Source organism: Pituophis catenifer, unplaced genomic scaffold, assembly GCF_029215685.1.
Source record: "Pituophis catenifer annectens isolate HBS135680 unplaced genomic scaffold, rPitCat1.0.hap2 SCAF_16, whole genome shotgun sequence".
Lineage (NCBI taxonomy): Eukaryota > Metazoa > Chordata > Lepidosauria > Squamata > Colubridae > Pituophis > Pituophis catenifer.
Genome location: NW_027256896.1, coordinates 12377385 through 12397516, shown reverse-complemented (window position 1 = coordinate 12397516; position 20132 = coordinate 12377385). Strand labels below are relative to the sequence as shown.

At 45.9% G+C, this 20132-nt stretch overlaps 1 protein-coding gene and 1 long non-coding RNA gene across 2 annotated transcripts; both read right to left on the bottom strand.

The window, feature by feature from the left end:
- Nucleotides 1-326: 326 nt before the first annotated feature.
- LOC139325364 (uncharacterized) lies at nucleotides 327-5305 on the bottom strand. The gene is made up of 3 exons (XR_011601086.1): nucleotides 5281-5305; nucleotides 1693-1882; nucleotides 327-357 (listed from the first exon to the last, which is right to left on the bottom strand). It is a non-coding gene; the product is annotated as an uncharacterized lncRNA (long non-coding RNA).
- Nucleotides 5306-5416: 111 nt separating this feature from the next.
- On the bottom strand, nucleotides 5417-20003 carry LOC139325450 (uncharacterized; the record flags this gene model as incomplete). Its single annotated transcript, XM_070955329.1, has 7 exons — nucleotides 19133-20003; nucleotides 14648-14888; nucleotides 12790-12947; nucleotides 11748-11849; nucleotides 11452-11646; nucleotides 9412-9971; nucleotides 5417-5581 (listed from the first exon to the last, which is right to left on the bottom strand). Coding segments are annotated over exons 1-7 (2292 nt in total), but the record flags the coding sequence as incomplete, so codon positions are not given.
- Between the last annotated feature and the right edge of the window lie 129 nt (nucleotides 20004-20132).

Genomic DNA, 20132 nt, shown 5'->3' with positions numbered 1-20132 from the left:
ATCTTGCCAGACTGGAGACTCTACTGTCTGCCTCTACATCTGGGAAGTGTTGAGGAGAGGCTGTCTTCACCCTCTTTCTCTCACACAGGATATCTGGACTGCATTGCCTCTTACTCCACTGGACTGCAGCCCTCCCTCCTCAGGATTTGCCTCCTCACCACATTCCATCACACAAGGGATGGCCTCAGTCTTTCCAGTTGCACACGAGACAAAAAATACCACTTACTAGGTATCCATAGGCACATTCCAAGATCCAAGGACAGAGATTCTTGAGGACAGCTGTTCTCCATGCCTGGGGTGGGGTTGGAAATAAGAAAGGTTTCCTTGCAAAAAGGGCAGTAACTCAATGACCAGATTCTGCAAAAACACAAACACAAAACATTTGTAGCAAGGAAAACATTACACGTGGACCAAACATTTACAGGCAGATATCACAAGGGTGGTGCTAGGAAACAATTTCAATAGATGCGATTAAGACACTGGGCTTGTAGACCGGAAGGTTGGCAGTTCGAGACCCAAGCACCATGTGATGGAGTGACCCCGTATTCTGGCCCAGCTCCTGCCCACCTAGCAGTTTGAAAGCAGGCAAATGCGAGTAGATAAATAGGTACCACTTCAGTGGGACAATAATAGCGTTCTGTGCACCTCAGAATATATACCATATTTTTCAGAGTATAAGACACACTCCCCCCCCCAAAAGGGGATGAAAATTTGGGTGGGTCTTATACACCAAATGTAGCCAAAAACACAAGGCACAGAGGAGTCGATGGTATGTGGCAATTCCTGCAGCCTGGAACAGCTGATTGGGGTATTCCGGGAGGCCCACCAATCAGCTGCTGGTGCTGAATCAGGCTGCAATAATGTACTGAAGCTGACTTGGCTGTTTGCTATTTGCTGCAAGGACGTGTCAGAGTTTACAGCAGCAATCACATCCAGAAAGCACCCACAAGTAACTGATTCAGCAGGATTCAATAACTTCTCTTTATATATACACATGAAGTAAATACACAATACCAAAAGCAGGTTTTCCAACATGGTAGTAAATACAAGCAAGTAAAACACAAGCAGAGGAGAGGAGTTTCAGTTTCAGTTTTCGTTTCACAGATCAGCACCGCATGCAGCTTTAGTACAGAACAGTTGAGCTAAGCCATGCCCAGGCTCCTTCCTGTCTCCTTGTTGCTCACACAGCAAATACAGCTTCAGTTTCCAAACAGCCCTCAACTCTCTCACACACTGACAGGACGCTAGCCAGATTAATACCGATAGATGCTGGTAGGCAGAGACAGATTTTTTTTTTCTTATTTTCCTCCCCAAAAACTAAGGTGCGTCTTATACTCCGGAGCGTTTTATACTCCGAAAAATACGGTTGTTGTGCTGGCGACATGACCCTGGAAATTTCTTCAAACAATGCTGGTTCCCTTGGCTAGGAAATAGAGATGAGTACCACCCCTAGAGTTGGACACAACTGGATGGGGGTAACGTTTATTTTACCTTTACCTTTAATGGGATGTGAGAATGACCTTGGGAGAAGTGGTAAGAGCTGCAGACAATAGTTGCACAAGAGGCAACCGAGCCCACAGAAGAAATGTGGGTGTGGCAAAGTCTCAGAAGGGACCCTCCCTAGTTTTTACAGAAAGAAATGCAGAATAGGAGTAGAAGTAACAAAACTCTGTAAGAATACAAGATGCTCACCTTTCTCTTTTCCCAGACATAGAGGGTATTTGAGAGACCACCCCAGGGTTCCATGTCAAACTGTCTTCTAGTTTCTCAGCAATATTTAGAGTGCCATATGGAAGTCGTACTTTACGGCTGAAGAGGGCTACCGTTAGAGTCTCCTGCTTCGGGAATGGGTGATTCCAGAGAGTGGGTATCACCAACTGCTCTGGAAAGTAACAGGATAAAGTTTAATGAAGGACCAGCATTAAAAAATAAAAGCAGTAAAGTATTTATTTAAGAAAATGTACATGATGACCTCCCAATTCACTCTAAGTGACTCCAGGTGGCTTATAAAGATTAAAACCTCATATATAAATAAATATATCAATCTCATATAAAAACAATAAACAGTAATTGCTGTTTAGGAGAACGCAAGAGAATTGGTCCAACATTTCTGAACAACTTCAAACAGAACTGATTTTAAAATTTTCCCGTCAACAAATCTATGATTTTGCAGAAATATGTGAGAATAACATGTCAGAAGTTGAAAAAATAAGATATGGTGGAAAATGATTATAAGTGATTTTATGATAAAGATGAACGAATAGAATTTGTCTACACTGAATCCTAAAAGATAGAAATGTGAAAATAAGTAATTTGACAATATTATAAAGTTTGATAACAATGTAAATTAAAATGAACATTTAAAATGCTAATTGTATAGAAAATAACAATGTTGAAATCATGAAAGTGATTTTTTTTTTGCAAAGAAGAAGAAATAGAACATGTTTGTGATAAGCCATAACAGATGGAAAGGTGAAAATAAGTAATTTAATCATATTATTAATTTTGATAACAATGCAAATTAAGATGAATTTTTTACGGTTAATGATTGGGAAAAAGGAATTAGAGAGACACTTCCGGAAATGAAGAAAGATTGTAAACAACTGGAGCAATTGTAATTGAGAAGAATTATAAGGCGTAAAGTGATGTTATTCTAATATAAAATTGAAAATGATAAAAAATAATGGGGGAAAAAATTAATATGGCAGAAGTTGAAATAAATAAGATATGGAGAAAAATGATAAATTTATGATAAAGGATTACACGAAAGATGAATATTGGAAAAAATGATAAAATTAAGAAATATTATAATGATGATTTTGATTATGTATAAGATGTATATGATATGACACTCCGTTCATAAAATATGTATGATGAAAGAAATTTTTTAAAATAAAACTTGTCTAAAAAGAAAAAAAAACTAAATCTGTGATTTTGCTAACTTTTTATACATACTTGGTACTGGTTACTCACTTCTGTATTCAATCCATGTCCATTTTGCACCCATAATTATCATGTTTTCTCCCTCACGCACACTTTTCAAGTACCTGATTCTGCATTTAATAGACTTTTCACAATGTCCACTTCTTCAGTGGCATAGTATCTCCATTGTTAAACCTTTTCCACTAGCTACTCTTTTCCTTCTTTCAACTCAGTAAAATGTAAAGCTTTGATTTAACGGATCCCGGATAAAAAACTGACAAAATCTTTACAACATCCTTCCGTGAATAGATAAAACCCCACCCACTGTTTCACGCGTGGATAACATGCCCCAAATAAATAAAACACAACATGTTTTGTGCACGACAAAAATATGCATGACAATTCCCATTTTAAAGCCCAAATACAGATAGTCCTTGTCTTACGACCGCAACTGAGCCCAACCTTTCAGTTGCTAAGCGAGACAGGTGTTAAGCGAGTTTTTCTCCTTTTGTGACCTTTCTTGCCACCGTTGTTAAGTGAATCACTGTAGTTGTTAACTTAGCAAAATGGTTGTTAAATGAATCTGGCTTCCCTGTGGACTTTGCTAGTCAGAAGGTCGCAAAAGGCAATCACTGAAACCGTCATAAATATGAATCAGTTGCCAAGAGTCTGAATTTTGATCACGTGACCATGGGGATGCTGCAATGGTGGTAAGAATGAAAACTGATCATAAGTCACTTATTTTCAGAGCCATAACTTCGTACAGTCACTAAATGAATGGTTGTTAAGTCAAGGTCTACCTGGAAAGAGGCTTCTGGGAAGATACCTATGGAGATTCTCAGTCCTCCAGGTCATGGTTGTCCCAAAGGTGCTTCTTTTTCAAGAGGCAACTGGACTTTCTGGTTTTTCTTTGAAGAGGTTTCGCTTCTCATCTAAGAAGCTTCTTCAACTCCGACTGGATGGTGGGGAATGGAAGGATTTTATACTCCTTGCAGACAGCTGGTTATCTGCATTCTTTTAGCGGGTCATTGAAGACACAGATAAACCTCCAAGTGCTTCAACGATCCTCTAAAATTTCTGGACATTTATATCTCGGAGGACCTCTCATGGACGATGAATGCTAACACGCTTGTGAAGAAGGCACAGAAGAGGCTGTACTTCCTGAGAATGCTCAGGAAGATAAATCTATCTCAGCATCTATTTCTGTCCTACTATCGCAGCACCATTAAGAGTGTCCTGACATACGGCATTCTTGCATGGTATGGGAGCAGCTCTGCAGCGGACAAAAAAGCTCTACAAAAAATCATTAAAACTGCCCAAAATATCATCGGGCTCCAGCTACTAGCCTTGGACGACATCTTCGCATCTCGCTGTTTGAGGAAGTTGCACAACATTCTCAGAGACTCTTCCCATCCTGCTTACAATCTTTTTGGAGTGTTGCCTTCTGGCAGAAGATACAGAACAATGAAAACTCGGACCGCACGTCTTCTGAATAGTTTTTATCCCAGAGCTATAATTGCACTCAACAATGAACTAAAGGGCCACCATCAGTGAGCTGTTGGACAGCATGACTTGGTCTGTTGTGTGGATGTTTGGGTGGTTTAGGGGTGGGGAATTGTGGTGGTGGGGTGTCTGGGGATTGTCATGTGTGTTGGGCTTGGTCTCTGGGTGTTATGTGAATTTCGCTGTATGGGTATACTGCAGGGGTGGGTTCTAAATTTTTTTACTATCGGTTCTGTGGGCGTGGCTTATTTTGTGGGTGTGGCTTGGAGGTCATGTGACTAGGTGGGCGTGGCTAGCTGGTCAGAGTCATTTCTGGAAGGTCCTCACACTTACGACCAGTCCTCGCACTTACGACCCGACTCATTTGTTTGCTTTTAACACTGATCAGCTGTAGGACGGCCCTTTGAAGTCCCGCGGCAAGAGTTTAAACAGTTTTTTTCCCTCTAATCATCAGCTGGGACTCAGGAGGCAGCAATAGATTGGGGGTGGGACCAAATAAAAGGTAAGAATAACATGGGGGGGGTGGGGGGTGGGAGGGCGGGGGGGGAGAACCCATTCGGTGACGTCATATCGTCACCGCTACCGGCTCGGCCGAACCGGACCGAACCGGGAGAAACCCACCACTGGTATACTGTGTATATACGTACAATGACTATATATAAAAGGATGCAAATGACCAGCTGTCTGCAAGGAATACAAATCCTTCCATTCCCCACCATCCAGTCAGAGCTGAAGAAGCTTCTTGGATGAGAAAGCTGAAACGTCTTCAAAGAGAAACCAGAAAGTCCAGTTGCCTCTTGAAAAAAAGCACCTTTTGAGTCTTCCAGGAAGAGTTTATTAGGACCAGCAACATACCATGAGTCTGATCACTTTGGGACACTTGTCCTGGCATGACGACAAAAAGGCCTTTGCTTCCAAATTTGCCTTGCAGGTGGATGCTGTTGTAAGGCCGGTTATGGTTTCCGAAGAAATGCAAGGTGTATTTTTTCAAGCTGTCTCCGGGCTTCCCTTTCAGCTCAATGAACTTGTATAGAAGTGAGTCGTTGGTCAGGCCCACTTCGTTGATGACGGCCGAAGAATTGTGGATCCCCTGTCTGGTGAGATTCAAGTTGAAGGACACGCAAGAGTTTTCCCGAAGAGGCGTTATTTCAGTCACCTGGGAGATGGGCATAAAATATATGAATCTGCAACGTTCATTTCTTTTAAAGTTCATTTTTACATTTCTAACAGCTTTCTCCCACCCACCCCCAACTAGCTACTCTGCTGTAGAGTTATTTTCGAAGCTTAGCCTTGGAGAAAAACATCCAAGGGCAGGGATTTATTGTATTTAATTATCCCCTGTTTCAAGGCCAGCCAACTCTTTGGAAACTCCGGAGAATTTAGAGATAAAATGAGAAACAATAATTTATTTATTTATTTATTTATTAATCAAATTTCTATACCGCCCTACTCCCGAAGGACTCAGGGCGGTGAACAGCCAAGATAAAATACAGATAATACAAATATTAAAAGTCCCTTAAAATTATTAAATATTTTGGCCGAAACACAGATTAAAACACCCAATTTATAAGATCAAACGAATTAAAAAATTTAAAAGAGGAGAAAATATAGAATGTATTTAAAATAGAATAATATAGAAAAAGAAATTGTAACTAAGCAGAAGAACAAAACACCTGATTGTAAACCAAACATAACTAAAATGGGCTTGACAACCATGCCATTCCAAGCCTGGGAGAACAAACAGGTTTTTATAGTTTCTTGAACATCATAAGAATGGGAGATGCATGAATAACATTGGGGAGGGTATTGTCTAGTGCCGTGATGGCACGTGTGCCACAGGTGGCACACGGAGCTATATTGGTGGGCACATGAGCTCAGCTCCGGCGCGCATGCTTGCGCTGGCCAGCTGATTTTCGGGCCTTCTGGGCCCACCGGAAGTCGGCAAATGGGCCATTTCCAGACTCCGGGGGGGTGGGGAAAGCTGTTTTCACTCTCCCCAGGCTCCTAGAGAGGCTCTGGAGCATGGGGAGAGCAAAAAATGGGCCTATTGCATGCCAAAAGCGGGGGGAGCATGTGGGGGTCGTGTGTGCATGTGGGGGGGGGGGCACATAGAATTTTGGTTGTGGGCATGCGCATGCACGGCCCCCCGCTCCCCCCACTTTTGGCACGAGATGGCAAAAGGGTTAGCACCAGGCTAGACTGTGAGTTCAACCACCTTAGTCTTGAAAGCCAGCTGACCAACTTTGGGCCAATTACCAGGCGATGGTAAGTTCTAGTTCCACTTTCATGCCTTAGGCATCAAAGCCAAGTGGGTGACTTTGGACCAATCACCAGGAGACTGTGAGTAATCTAGTTCCACTTTAGCATTGAAAACCAGCTGGGTGACTTTGAGCCAGTCCTTCCCTCTTAGTCCAACCCGCCTCACAAAGTTGTTGTGGGGAAAATAGGAAGAGGAAGATGTGTTTGGATACGTTCAACCACCTTGGGTTGTTTGTAAAAAAATAATAAAAGCAAGATATAAATAAATAAGCTGTCAACTTGCAAAGCTTTCAAGTTGCCATGAGCAGGAGGGAGGGAATTCACTGAAGTGAATTCCATACATTCTTCCTGACCGCAATCAGAAGGAGGGTGTTAGGTTTCACAGCCAGCCAAAGTGGTTAATTGGAGAATGTGATTTATGACATGGCCAGAGAGGAGGGGAGAGACGGGGTCATAGGGGAACGTAAATCTACGCAGGATCAGTCCTAACTGCATCCCAGTATTGCCAGAATGGTGCTCCTAATAAATGACTATATTTCCTTTGAAGTTTGGCTCATGGCTCATGAATTAATTAGGGCATCTTTCGGAAACTTGACATAAGCATGAATAGATGAGACCAACATGTCCACCTGCTCCAGGATCTTCCTTCAATCAGCAGTCAGCCAGATCAGCGGTCACCAACTAGTGGTCCGTGGACCACTGGTGGTCCACGAGAAAATTTTGGTGGTCCGCAGAAAAATTATTTGCATTTTTTATACTGCACTATATCAGGGGTCCTCAAACTACGGCCCCTGGGCCGTATACGTGCAATGAATGTTTGTGTTGCTGCAGAGAGTCTCCCCCTTTGGGGTCTTTTTGTGTGGGTTGGAGGGGGGCAGAAATTCTGACTTGGGGTCTGCTTCGGCCTCCTGGTGCGAGGCTTTGGGCAAAGGCTGGAGGGAAGTGCCACTGGTGGCAAAGAGCCGGAGGACCTTGTTCCAGTGGGACTGCAACATAGCCTGGAACTGGCTGACCATCTCAGCCCACTGAGCCTCCAGGTGCTGGCACCTGGTCTTGCACTCCTGCAGGTCTTCCCTCTGCTTGGAAAGCCTATGCTCCTAGTCCTCAGTGAGGTGCTTCTGCTGAGCCTCCTTCTCGATCATATCCAATTTGAACTGAGCCAGCTGTTTTGCCAACTCTTTCTCATGCTCCAGCAACTGCTTCCTATTGGGACCCTAAGGAGCCCAGGTGGGCAGGCGAGGAATGGCGAATAGAGGCTGGCAAGGCGCCCCTCAATGTGAGTGGCCATTGAGTTGGCCACGCCCACCCAGTCACATGACCACCTTGCCACGCCCACCCAGCCATTCATTAGGCAGATCATATTAGTGGTCCGCGGGATTTAAAATTATGAATTTAGTGGTCCTTGGGGTCCGAAAGGTTGATGATCCCTGAGCCAGATGTTTCTGAGAATTTCACTAGCACATAATAAGAATCCCCTTTAACCTAATTCTCGGGTTTGGTGACACATTATTTCTGAATGTCAGCACAATCAAAACCCTAGTGGAATAAAACTCAAAGTCTAATTCAGCCCACATCCTGTTTCCTTCTGGAAAACCCCGTTAGGAGGATCTACCCTCAATAACCTCTAAGATCGTCCCACCGCCATCAGCTGTGGTTCAAGTTGATGAACGACTTGATTTTGCTCGAACGGTGATGAGCAAAATCACCGTTCAAGCGATTTCGAGCAAATCATCTTTTGCTTGAACGCAGAAGAGTGGGAGTTGGGAGGGTTGTCAGATATCATGTGGCTGCAGCTAAACTCTCCATGGGCTGCTCAATAAGGTTTGCAGCAGGGGTTGCTCCAACCTTGGCCACTTCAAGACTCCCAGAATTCCCCAGCCAGGCATGAAGTTGAAGTCCACAAATCTTAAAGTTGCCAAGTTTGGAGATCCCCAGTTTACATCATAGCAATAGCCCTTAAGACTTATATACCACTTCATTGTGCTTTTACACCCCTCTCTAAGCGATGTACAGAGACAGCCTCTTGCCCCCAACAATCTGGGTCCTCATTTTACCCACCTCGGAAGGATGGAAGGCTGAGTCAACCTTGAGACCTGGTGAGATTCGATCTGCCAAATTGCAGGCAGCCGGCAGTCAGCAGAAGTAGCCTGCAGTACTGCACTTTAACCCAGGGGTGAAATCTGACAGATTCTGGAGAACTGGTAGCAGAAATTTTGAGCAGTTCGGAGAACCAGTAGTGGAAATGTTGAGTAGTTCGGAGAACCGGCAAATACCACCTCTCGCTGGCCCCAGAGTGGGGTGGGAATGGAGATTTTGCAATATCCTTCCCCCAGGAGTAGGGAGGGAATGGGGATTTTGCAGTATCCTTCCCCTGGAGTGAGGTGGAAATGGGGATTTTGCAGTATCCTTCCCCTGGAGTGGGGTGGGAATGGGGATTTTGCAGTATCCTTCTCCCGCCACGCCCACCAAGCCACGCCCACAGAACCAGTAGTAAAAAAAATTGGATTTCACCACTGCTCTCACCACTGCTCCTCATAACACACATCATAACATATATCATTAGCTGAGTCAATTATGGTTGACTCAACCAACTACGCTAAAGCAAATTAGGGCTTGTTGCGTTAGATAAACGGCAACCAAGATAGAGTTAAAAAAAAAAAAAAAAGCAGAAATGGACTGTTGGCTGATCTCTGTGGCACCTCCTACACAACACTTCAGCCATTTTACCTGGAAACTCTTAGGATCTCTGGGCTTCAGGCTGAGACATCGGCTGATGGACTCGTCTTCGGTGCTATGAGAGTCATTTTCATGGAGGACATGCTGCCCAGGAGTGAGAAGAGCCAGGAGCTTGTCAGCTTTTTCTGCACCCCGGGCTCTGTACACTACAGCATCAACCAGCCCATCGACGGTCACCTGCATGTTGTTTTTATAGACAGGGTTGGCATTGCGGTAGAGCCCCACAGCATCGACGCCATTTTGGATGGTAGTATCTGGCAAAAGAAGCGAGGGCTTGGGAGTGACTCCACCACTCCCTACAAGGAAGTAGCCCCGCTCATTGGTTGAGTAGCCTGTCAGATTCAAGACCTTGTAAGCTAAGTTGTTCTTGCCGTTGTACAGAACGAGCCAGTAATTCTCGAGTGGAAACGGTGCTTGTCCTGGGTAGAACAACTCAATGTATTCCGTGTCTTCCCGAGAGCCAGGATTGTCTGCGTTCACTTCGTTGATAAGCAACTCCAGGGCTGGAGTTGGAGATTCTCCGGTTGTCCGTGGTTCTTCTGAAGTTACATCTACAATGAACCAAATAGAATAGAATAGAATTCTTTATTGGCCAAGTGTGATTGGACACACAAGGAATTTATCTTTGGTGATATGCTCTCAGTGTACATAAAAGAAAAGATACGTTCGTCAAGAATCATAAGCTACAACACTTAATGATAGTCATAGGGTACAAATAAGCAATCAAATCATACTAGGAAACGATAAATTTCAATATAAATAGTAAGGATACAAGCAACAAGGTTACAGTCATAAGTGGGAGGAGATGGGTGATAGGAACAATGAGAAGATTAATAGTAATAGTAATGCAGACTTAGTGAATAGTTTGAGTGTTGAAGGAATTATTTGTTTAGCAGAGTGATGGCATTCGGGGAAAAACTGTCCTTGTGTCCAGTTGTTCTGGTGTGCAGTGCTCTATAGCGTCGTTTTGAGGGTAGGAGTTGAAACAGTTTATGTCCAGGATGCGAGGGGTCTGTAAATATTTTCACAGCCCTCTTGTCTCGTCACTTCAGACTGAACATACAAACATTTTATTCTAGGGTGAACAGCTAATGTTTCTTTCCTGATCACTGAAGAGAAAAAAGGGGTTTACAAGTAGTCAGCATATGACCATTCATTTAGCAAGCATCCAAAGTTACGACGGTGCTGAAAAAAAGTGAATTACAACCAATCCTCACAACCAAGTTGCAGAACCACGTTGCAGAATCCCTGCAGTCACATGATCAAAATTTGAGCACTTGGCAATCCAGTATATATTTGCGACAATTGCAGTGTCCCATGGTCATGTGATTACCATTCTGGCCAGGGGATGAAATTCACTTACCTTCCCTACCGGTTCGCAAATGTACTTGCACACGTCGTTGTCCGTGCATGAGCAAAGCCTTCTGCGCATGCGCAGAGGCTTAAAATCATCGCAAAAAAGCAACGTCATGACGTCCGCGCGGATGGGCGGAGCCTCCCGCAGCCGCTGCTACCGATTCGCCCGAACTGGATAGAACTGGCTGAATTTGATGCTGACAGGGGAATTCTGGGAGTTGAAGTCCACCCACCTTCAAGCTGCCAAAGGCTGAGAAACCCTAACTTATCTTAAGGCCTTGGTAGTACAGTGGTAGTACAGTGGTCTAAAGCACCCTGTTATTAAGACCAGCTGCCTGCAATTACTGCAGGTTCGAATCTTGCCAGGCTCAAGATTGACTCAGCCTTCCATCCTTTCTAAGGTAGGTAAATTGAGGACCCAGTTTGTGGGGGCAATAAGCTGACTTTGTATAAATATACAAAAGGATGAAGGCTATTGCTTAGCACATTGTAAGCCGCCCTGAGTCTCCGGAGAAGGGCGGCATAAAATCAAATTTAAAAAAAAAGGCCAAGCAATTCTCGTGCCACCACAAAATGGTGAATGGTGAATGCTTGTGCTCTGGGGCCAAGGAAGGGGAGCTAAAAATCCCGGAATTTGCACTCTGTTGTGTTCTCTCCTCCGTCACACTACTGTACCTGGAGGTGTGTCTGTCCCATCTGCATTGCTTGAACAAGTCTTAATCGCTATGCTGAGGTTTCCAAAATGAAACCGTTCTTCACTCTTCTCCAAGACTGAGAGGGCCTGCAACTCAAGATCCAGCTGCTCTGTTGACCGGGCACTCAAGAGGGCAGTGAAAATCAATTCTCTGCCTTCACAGGTTAAAACGGGATCTGTCATGAGAGGAGCGAAAGGAAAATATCATTGTTGGTTCTCAATCTGTACAAATTTCTTTCCCAAATACTTTCAAAGTAAAATGTACCACATGGCTTACCTTTGAAATAGGCTGGGGAAAAACTGCAGTTGCATCGTTTCTCCAGAGACTGGGCCAAAACTCTCTGCATCGTGCTTTTGTCCTGAGGTTTTTGTTGGCAATCTTAAGGTACAAAAGACACAGAAGAAAGATAAACGGAAGAGACAGAGAAGATATAAGGTTTGTATCTCCCATTTGGTTTTGCTTAATGCATTTACAGCCTTCCCTCTCAGGTGCAAAGGATCAGGACCATACATTAAGTTGCAGTGAACAGAATGTGCATTAACAGAATCTTGCAAGTCTGAAAATTAGAATAGAGTAGAGAATAGAGAATAGAGAACAGAACAGAACAGAACAGAACAGAACAGAATAGAATATGAAGTAGAGTAGAGTAGAGTAGAATATGGAATAGAATAGAATAGAATAGAATAGAATAGAATAGAATAGAATAGAACAGAATATGAAGTAGAGTAGAGTAGAGTAGAATATGGAGTAGAGTAGAGTAGAGTAGAGTAGAGTAGAGTAGAGTAGAGTAGAATAGAATAGAATAGAATAGAATAGAATAGAATAGAATAGAATAGAATATGGAGTAGAGTAGAGTAGAATAGAATAGAATAGAATATGGAGTAGAGTAGATAAGAATAGAACAGAACAGAACAGAACAGAACAGAACAGAACAGAACAGAATAGAATAAAATAGAATATGGAGTAGTGTAGAGTAGAATATGGAGTAGAGTAGAGTAGAATAGAATGTGGAGTAGAACAGAACAGAACAGAACAACTTTATTGTCACTTTGAATGTCACTTTGATTTCTATTCTAAATCTTCCACGGTCTCTTTTACAGCCTGAGAAACTAGGGAGGGTCCTTTCTGAACCCCTTGCCCCATCCCTTGTCCAGCTGAGGGCTATGCTGTCTCTTTTCTAACTGTTTCCTTGGCAGCATCTTTTGGCTTCTTCCCCCTACCCCCCCAAGGCCTTTCCCACTAACTTATTACAGTACATTTGGTGCAATCCCATGCTTCAATTCACCAGTTCACCCCACTGTCCCCAGGTAGCGCTTACCTGTTACTTGAAAACAAAAGGAAACCTTTTGGCTAAAGCGCATCTTCGGGCAGTCGTTGAATTGCAAAGGTGTGGGCTTGGCGAGGGCGTAAGAGGAGGAATCACGGGAGACGGAGCAGCAGAGGCACCGGCTGACAGAGGCACCATCCGCCTGGGATCTGATGAAAATTATCAGAGGGGAAGAGAAAGGTCCATAATTAATCAAAGGGAAAGGCCGGAAGAGAATATGAGAAGCAGCGAAATGGCCAAAGCGATTTTAATAGAGGTAGTCCTCGACTTACAACAGGTCATTTAGCGACCGTTTAAAGTTACAACAGCATTGAAAACAGTGGCTCATGACCATTTTTCACACTTACGACAATTGTAGCATCACCATGGTCACATGACCCAAACTCAGAGGCTTGGCAACAGATTCATATTTATGACGGTTGCAGTGTCCTTGGGTCAAATGATCCCCCAACAAGCCAAGTCCATGGGGAAGCCAAATTCACTTAACAACCATGTTCCTTACTTAAGAACTGCAGTGATTCACTTAACATCTGTGGCAAGGAAAGTCATAAAACAGAGCAAAATTCACTTAACGAGGGTCTCACTTAGCAAACAAGAAGTTTGGGCTCCATTATGGTCATACGTCGAGGACTACCTCTAGTTTATCTTCTGCAAAATGGGAGAGGGAGATGCTTTTCTAAATGGAATGTGCCAGGCCCCTTGGCAGCTACAGGTAGTCCTTAAGTTACAACCGCAATCGAACCCAAAATTTCTGTTGTTAAGTGAGACATTTGTTAAGTGAGTTTTGCCCCATTTTTCGAACTCCTTTGACTCATTTGTTAAGTGAATCACTGCAGTTGATAAGTTCCGTAACCAGGTCGTTAAGCGAATCTGGCTTCTCCCTTGATTTTGCTTGTCGCAAAAGGGGATCGCGTGACCTTGGGGCACATCAATGGTCATAAATAGGAACCAGCTGCCAAGCATTTGAATTCTGATCACCGTGGGGATGTTGCAAAGGTCATAACTTTGAAAAAACGGTCCCGTGTCAACATTTTTTCAGAGCCGCTGTAACTTTGAACGGTCACTAAATGAGCTGTCGCACTTCGAGTGCTACCTGTGCCTGTATTCTCGATCAGTCTGCTCCCTTCTCTACCCAAGAAATGGCTGAGAATCACCTTGTGGTTTTTTAAGGGGAGGCATTGAGCCAATAGGTAAATCAGACTGTTGAGTAGATCAAATGTAGCAGCAGAAACTCGCTAGAGGTATTCCTGATTGTTGTTGCTTTGCCATAAATGCAGGGGTGGGCATCAGATCCTTTAGCAACGGGTTCGCTGCCCCCTTGCTGGGTGGGCGTGGCCTAGTTGGCCACCTGCACCACGGCGGTGTGTGTGTATGTTTTTTGCCCTCCCCAGGCTCCGGAGGCTTTTCTTGAGCCTCTGAGAGGGCGAAAACTGCTTCCCCCGGGGTCTGGAGGCCCTCTGGAGGCCAGAAACAGGCCCTTTTTCGGACTCCCGGAACCTCTGGTAGGCCTGTTTTTCACCCTCCCAAATCCTCCGCGCGGCTCCTGCACTTACCTGGAATGATGAACGGGCCGCGTAGAGACTCCTGGGAGGGGTGGGGTCAGAGGGGCAGGGCGGGGTGGGCATGGCCAGCCAGGGGTGGCATTTGGGAGTTTGCTGAACCCCAACGATCCTTGGCTAGAGGATCGCCTGAATCCTGCCGAACCCCCAGGAGCCCACCCCTACATAAATGCATATTTCACCTCATTTTCTATCTAGAGCTAAAATTTGGGAATCTGTTTTCGGCATGACCCAGGTTTTCTTCTGCCAAGGGTTCACAGGACATTTTGGCTTGCATCTCGCTTCCTTACTGTTTGCTCACGTAGAAGGGAGGCTTCCCAGGGGTCAAGGTGTCCAGCAGCTCCGAATCCATCTGTTCCACTGTTGTGTACACCAAGGCATCCAGAAGAGCTGGTGTCGACGTGACGCTGGAGCCCACCACAAAATTTCTGATGGTCCCGCCGTACAGGGCAACGGCGTTGGTGCCTGCTTTGAGAAGGGGAGTGCTGGAATTCTGGAGGAAAGTGAAGTTCTGAAAGTGAGCTGCGCCCCCTAAAAGAAAGAGAAAACTTTAATGTAGCATTTTTAAAGGAAGCCTGTATAGGTACAAGACAGGTAGTCCTCGACTTAAGACCACAATGGAGCCCGACATTTCTGTTGTTAAGCGAGACATTCGTTAAGTGAGTTTTGTCCCATCTTACAACTTTTCTTGCCACAGTTGTTAAGGGAATCACAGCACTTGTTAGATACACAATGTCACTCCATCTTCCCTAAGTCTTCACACCGCCCGGTTTCGGGTCGACGTTTGGGGCTCGGGACCCCAGATAGCACCCCAGTATCCGGGGAGCTGTTCTGTTGTTTTAAAGCAGATTCAGGTTAATGTCAGGGTTTCAAGTAACACCCCCAACGAAAGAAAACTCTGAGGCTTGAGTTTCCTCAAAGTTCCATTTTATTTGAGATTTTATATTGGCACATCTGGGAAAACCCGAATCTGAAAGTTTCAAGGTTTTCCCCACCCAAAGGAAAGTCCAAGTCCCTGCCCAACACCCACAAGTCCATCACATGGTCCAATCAAAGCACCGTCCCAACTGGAGATGCCTTCCAGTCACACCCCTCCAGGTGCCGGGCAAGATGGCCTTGACTTCTTGAGAAAGGAATGTTATGATGACTATATATCACCCATGCTCCATAAAATCCCCCCTCCCAGTTTCCCCCAGTAGTAAACATGGCAGACCTGAAGGCCTAATGCAAAAGATGGCTTCCAGGCCTGACACACAGTTGTTAAATTAATCTGGCTTCCCCCATTGATTCTGCTGGATGGAAGACCCCTAACCAGGTCGCAAAAGGACGATCATATGACCCCGGGGCACTGTGACAGTTGTAACTGCAAGGACTGGTCGCAAATACTTTTTTTAAGTAACTTTCAATGGTTGTGAGGTCAACCTGTATGCCCATCGCTGAGAATTCTGGGAGCTGAAGTTTATACTTCTAGAGAGCAGCCAGGTCAGGGAAGAAGTGCCTGATGGTTTAAAATGTGAGGTTTTTTTTCAAGAGGCCACTGGACTTTCTGGTTTTTCTTGGAAGACGTTTCGCTTTTCATCCAAGAAGCTTCTTCAGCTCTGACTGGATGGTGGGGAATGGAAGGCTTTACACTCCTTGCAGAGAATGCAAATGTCCAGCTGTCTGCAAGGAGTATAAATCAGTGGTGGGTTCCCCCCAGTTCGCACCAGTTCTATAGAACCGGTAGCAAAACCGGCGGGAGCAGTGGTGGGTTCCTCCCGGTTCGGTCCGGTTGAGCTGGTAGCGGTGACGATATGACGTCACCGAACCGGTTCTCCCCCCCCCGCCCTCCCCCCCCACCCCCCCACGTTATTCTTACCTTTTATTTGGCCCCACCCCCAATCTATTGCTGCCTCCTGAGTCCCAGCTGATGACTAGAGGGAAAAAAACTGTTTAAACTCTTGCCGCGGGGCTTCAAAGGACCGTCCTACAGTTGATCAGTGTTAAAAGCAAACAAATGAGTTGGGTCATAAGTGCGAGGACTGGTCGTAAGTGCAAGGACCTTCCAGAAACGACTCTGACCAGCTAGCCATGCCCACCTAGTCACATGACCTCCAAGCCACACCCACAAAATAAGCCACACCCACAGAACCGGTAGTAAAAAAATTTAGAACCCACCCCTGAGCGGGAGGCTCCCGGCCACCGACCCCGACGTCACCAAAACACTTCTGCGCATGCGCAGAAGAGCGTGTGGCCCCGCTGCAAACCGGGAGTAAAGGTAAGTAGAACCCACCCCTGGTATAAATCCTTCCACCCATCCCCCAACATCCAGTCAGAGCTGAAGAAGCTTCTTGGATGGGAAGCAAAACATCTTCCAAGAAAAACCAGAAAGTCCAGTTGCCTCTTGAGAAAAAACCCACCTTTGGGATAACCATGACCTGGATGACGGAGAATCTCCATAGACAAATGCATGGTGTTACAATTCTCAGCGCACCAGACCAGCTTAAATACAGATTAACAGAGTTGGAAGGGACTTTGGAGGACATCTAGTCCAACCCCCGCCTCCCCACCCAAGCGGGAGACCCGTGATGGCGAACCTATGGCACACGTGCCGGAAGTGGCACGCAGAGCCATTGCCCGTTGCATTTCCGGATTCCAGCGCGCCGAAGGAACGTCTATCCAGCGCCAGGGTAAGAGACGCACCAGCCGGGAAGCGGGCCGCTCCCTTGGCAGAAGGGGCGGGAGGACTGTTCTTGGTGGGGGGCTGGGGGGGGCACTTCATTGACACTCTTCCGGGTTCCAGCAGTGCCCCCCCAGCCCGTTTTTGGTCCTGGGAGGCTTCAGGGAGGATTGCCAGCCCCAAAACGGGCAGCAGGAGGTGTGGCGCAGATGCGCAGTGGGAGCGGGGTCATGCACGCATGCGTGGAGGGGGCGGAGAGAGTGTGCAGGGGTCGTGTGCACATGGGCGGGGCGCGGGGGGCATTGCATTATGGGTGTGAGCACGCCCGCGCCCGACTCCCCCCCACTTTTGCCACGCAACGGGAAAAGGGTTCGCCCTCACTACCCTTTTCTGAGGGATGGTAATCCAGTCTCTTCTTGAAAGCTTCCAGTGATGAAGCTCCTACAAACCTCTGAAGGCAAACCTGATTAAGGGAAGGGATAATACTGTAAGGTCATTGCCTGTGTGCAAATCTCACTCTCCGATTTGCTTGAATATATAACTTGCATCGTCCCTGGGCAGGCAAGAGTTTCAACAGATGAACCTGAGATTCAAGCACCCTTTCCAAGAGAGCAAATATCTTTTGGTAGGGTCAAATTTCTATTTGTGTACCTTTTTCATCCTAGGAGAAATGATTACAGCTTCTAAAACGAGTGCTAGATTCTCGCAAGATGCTAAAATAAAGTTGCTTGCGTCTTTGCAGAGAGCAGGGAGTATTGTGCTTGTAAATCACAGCTTAGGTTCGCCTTAGCAACTGTAATTTTATGCAGTAACACATCATTTATACAGTAACACATCATCCAAAGCCCCTGAGGGCAGGACAAGAAGCAATGGGTGGAAACTAATCAAGGAGAGAAGCAACCTAGAACTAAGCAGAAATTTCCTGACAGAACAATTAATCAGTGGAACCACTTGCCTCCAGAAGTTGTGAATGCTCCAACACTGGAAGTTTTTAAGAAGAGATTGGACAACCATTTGTCTGGAGTGGTGTAGGGTTTCCTGCCTAAGCAGGGGGTTGGACTAGAAGACCTCCAAGGTCCCTTCCAAGTCTGTCATTGTATTCCAGTGATGGCTAACCTTTTTGCCATCATGTGCCAAAAGGAGGGGGAGCACAGGGGATCATGCGCACGTGTGCCCACACTCATAATTCAATGCACACACACCCCGTGCATATGTGCGCGACCCCCCCTGCGCGACCCCCCGCTTTTGGCACGTGATGGCACGGTGGGACCGGAAGTCCCGTTTTTCACTCTCCCCAGGCTCCAGAGCCTTCCTAGGAGCCTGGGGAGGGCGAAAATGGCCTTCCCCACTCCCCCCCCCCCCCGGAGGCCCTCCGGAGGCCGGAAACAGCCCGTTTGGACTTCTGAAAGGCCCGAAAATCAGCTGGCTGTCATGAGCATCCCCGCCAGAGCTGACCTAGGGCAACGCTCGTGTGCCCACTGATATGGCTCCGTGTGCCATCTGTGGCACGCATGCCATAGATTCACCATCCCAGTTCTATTCTATTTAACATGTCACGTGAATGCAGTCCTAGTTTCTGAAGTTTATGAGCCCGCTGCTTGGTGAAGCCAGACCTTCCTAAATGCAGGCAGTCCTCGACTTATAACCACAACTGAGCTCCAAACTTTCTGTTGCTGAGCGAGACATTTGTTAAGTGAGTCTTGCCCCATTTTACGACCTTTCTTGCCACATTTGTTAAGTGAATCCCTGCAGTTAGCAACATGGTTGTTAAGCGAATCTAGTTTCCCCACTGACTTTGCTCGTTAGAAGGTCACAAAAGAGAATCAGATGACCCTGGGACAGGGCAACCGTCATAAATATGAACCAGCTGCTAAGCGTCCGAATTCTGTGTCGTAAGTGTGAAAAATGGTCATAACTCCCTTTTTTCACCGCCATTATAAACTTTGAACAGTCACTAAACAAATGGTTGTAAATCAAGGATTACAGATAGTCCTCAATTTACAACCACTTGGGGGGGGGCAGAATTTCCTAATGTGATATATGAGCTAGCCAATGGCTACTGATCATGGTGGTTATGTCAGAAACTGGAAAAACAGATATATATAGACGTATCTACCTGGAAGTTTGGACAGTCCCGAACCCAACAGAAGTAACCCATCAGGAGAAGTTTCACCCTTGACCTCCATGACAGAGTAGATCTTTCGGGTGCTTCCTTCCATCAGCACCATCACCAGGTCCTTCACCTCCATGGAAGGGGGACCTTGGAGCTCCACAAACTCAGCGTCTCCAGGAGAGGATGCCAATTTCACCTCATTGATCAACACAACAGAGGCATTCAACTGTGAGAAAGGGATGCAGTGGTTATCTGCCCCTGGGGTTGGTGCCCCCAGTTGGAAGAACCTCTGAGAATCCATCCCTTGGCACCTCTCCAGAGACTCATCATCCGTGGTCCGGAATGAAGGGTCCTCCAAGAAAGGTTCCGTGCCAGGGGTCAGGACCCGAACCAACTCATCTGCTTTGTCCCTTTTGTTAGACTTATGAACCAAAGCATCCACCAGGCCTTTGTTGTCTACAGGCATGCCTACGTACAAATCCGATCTCCCAAAATAGAGAGCAATTGCATCCGGTCCATTCTGGATCGTGCCCTTCGAGAGGATTATAGCTGGCCTTGGGACAAGGTTGCCAGACCCAACCAGGAGAAAACCCTGATCATCTGTGGAAAAACCACCAAGATCCAAGACTTTGTAGGCCGTGTTTCCCTTCCCGTTGTAGAGGACTAAACGATATCCCTTCAAAGCAACTCTTTGTCCGCTGACATGATAGAGTTCCAGATACTCCATGGTGTCGTCTCCTGGATTATCTGCATTGACCTCATTGATCAGGAGGCTCGGCTTCATCTTTTGGTCCTCGATGAGGTTCTGCGACTTCCCTTCACGTAACCAGAAGCACAGAAGGAGCACAGATGCACAGATCCAACCAGATTCCATGACTGCAGAGACGAGCTGTTCTCCAAGCAGCCTAAATAATCTGATCCAACTTTTCCAAGAGGTCTGGGTAAAACGGAAGAGAAAAATAGCTGGGAAAAACAGCAAACAGGATGCAAAGCGATAAAATTA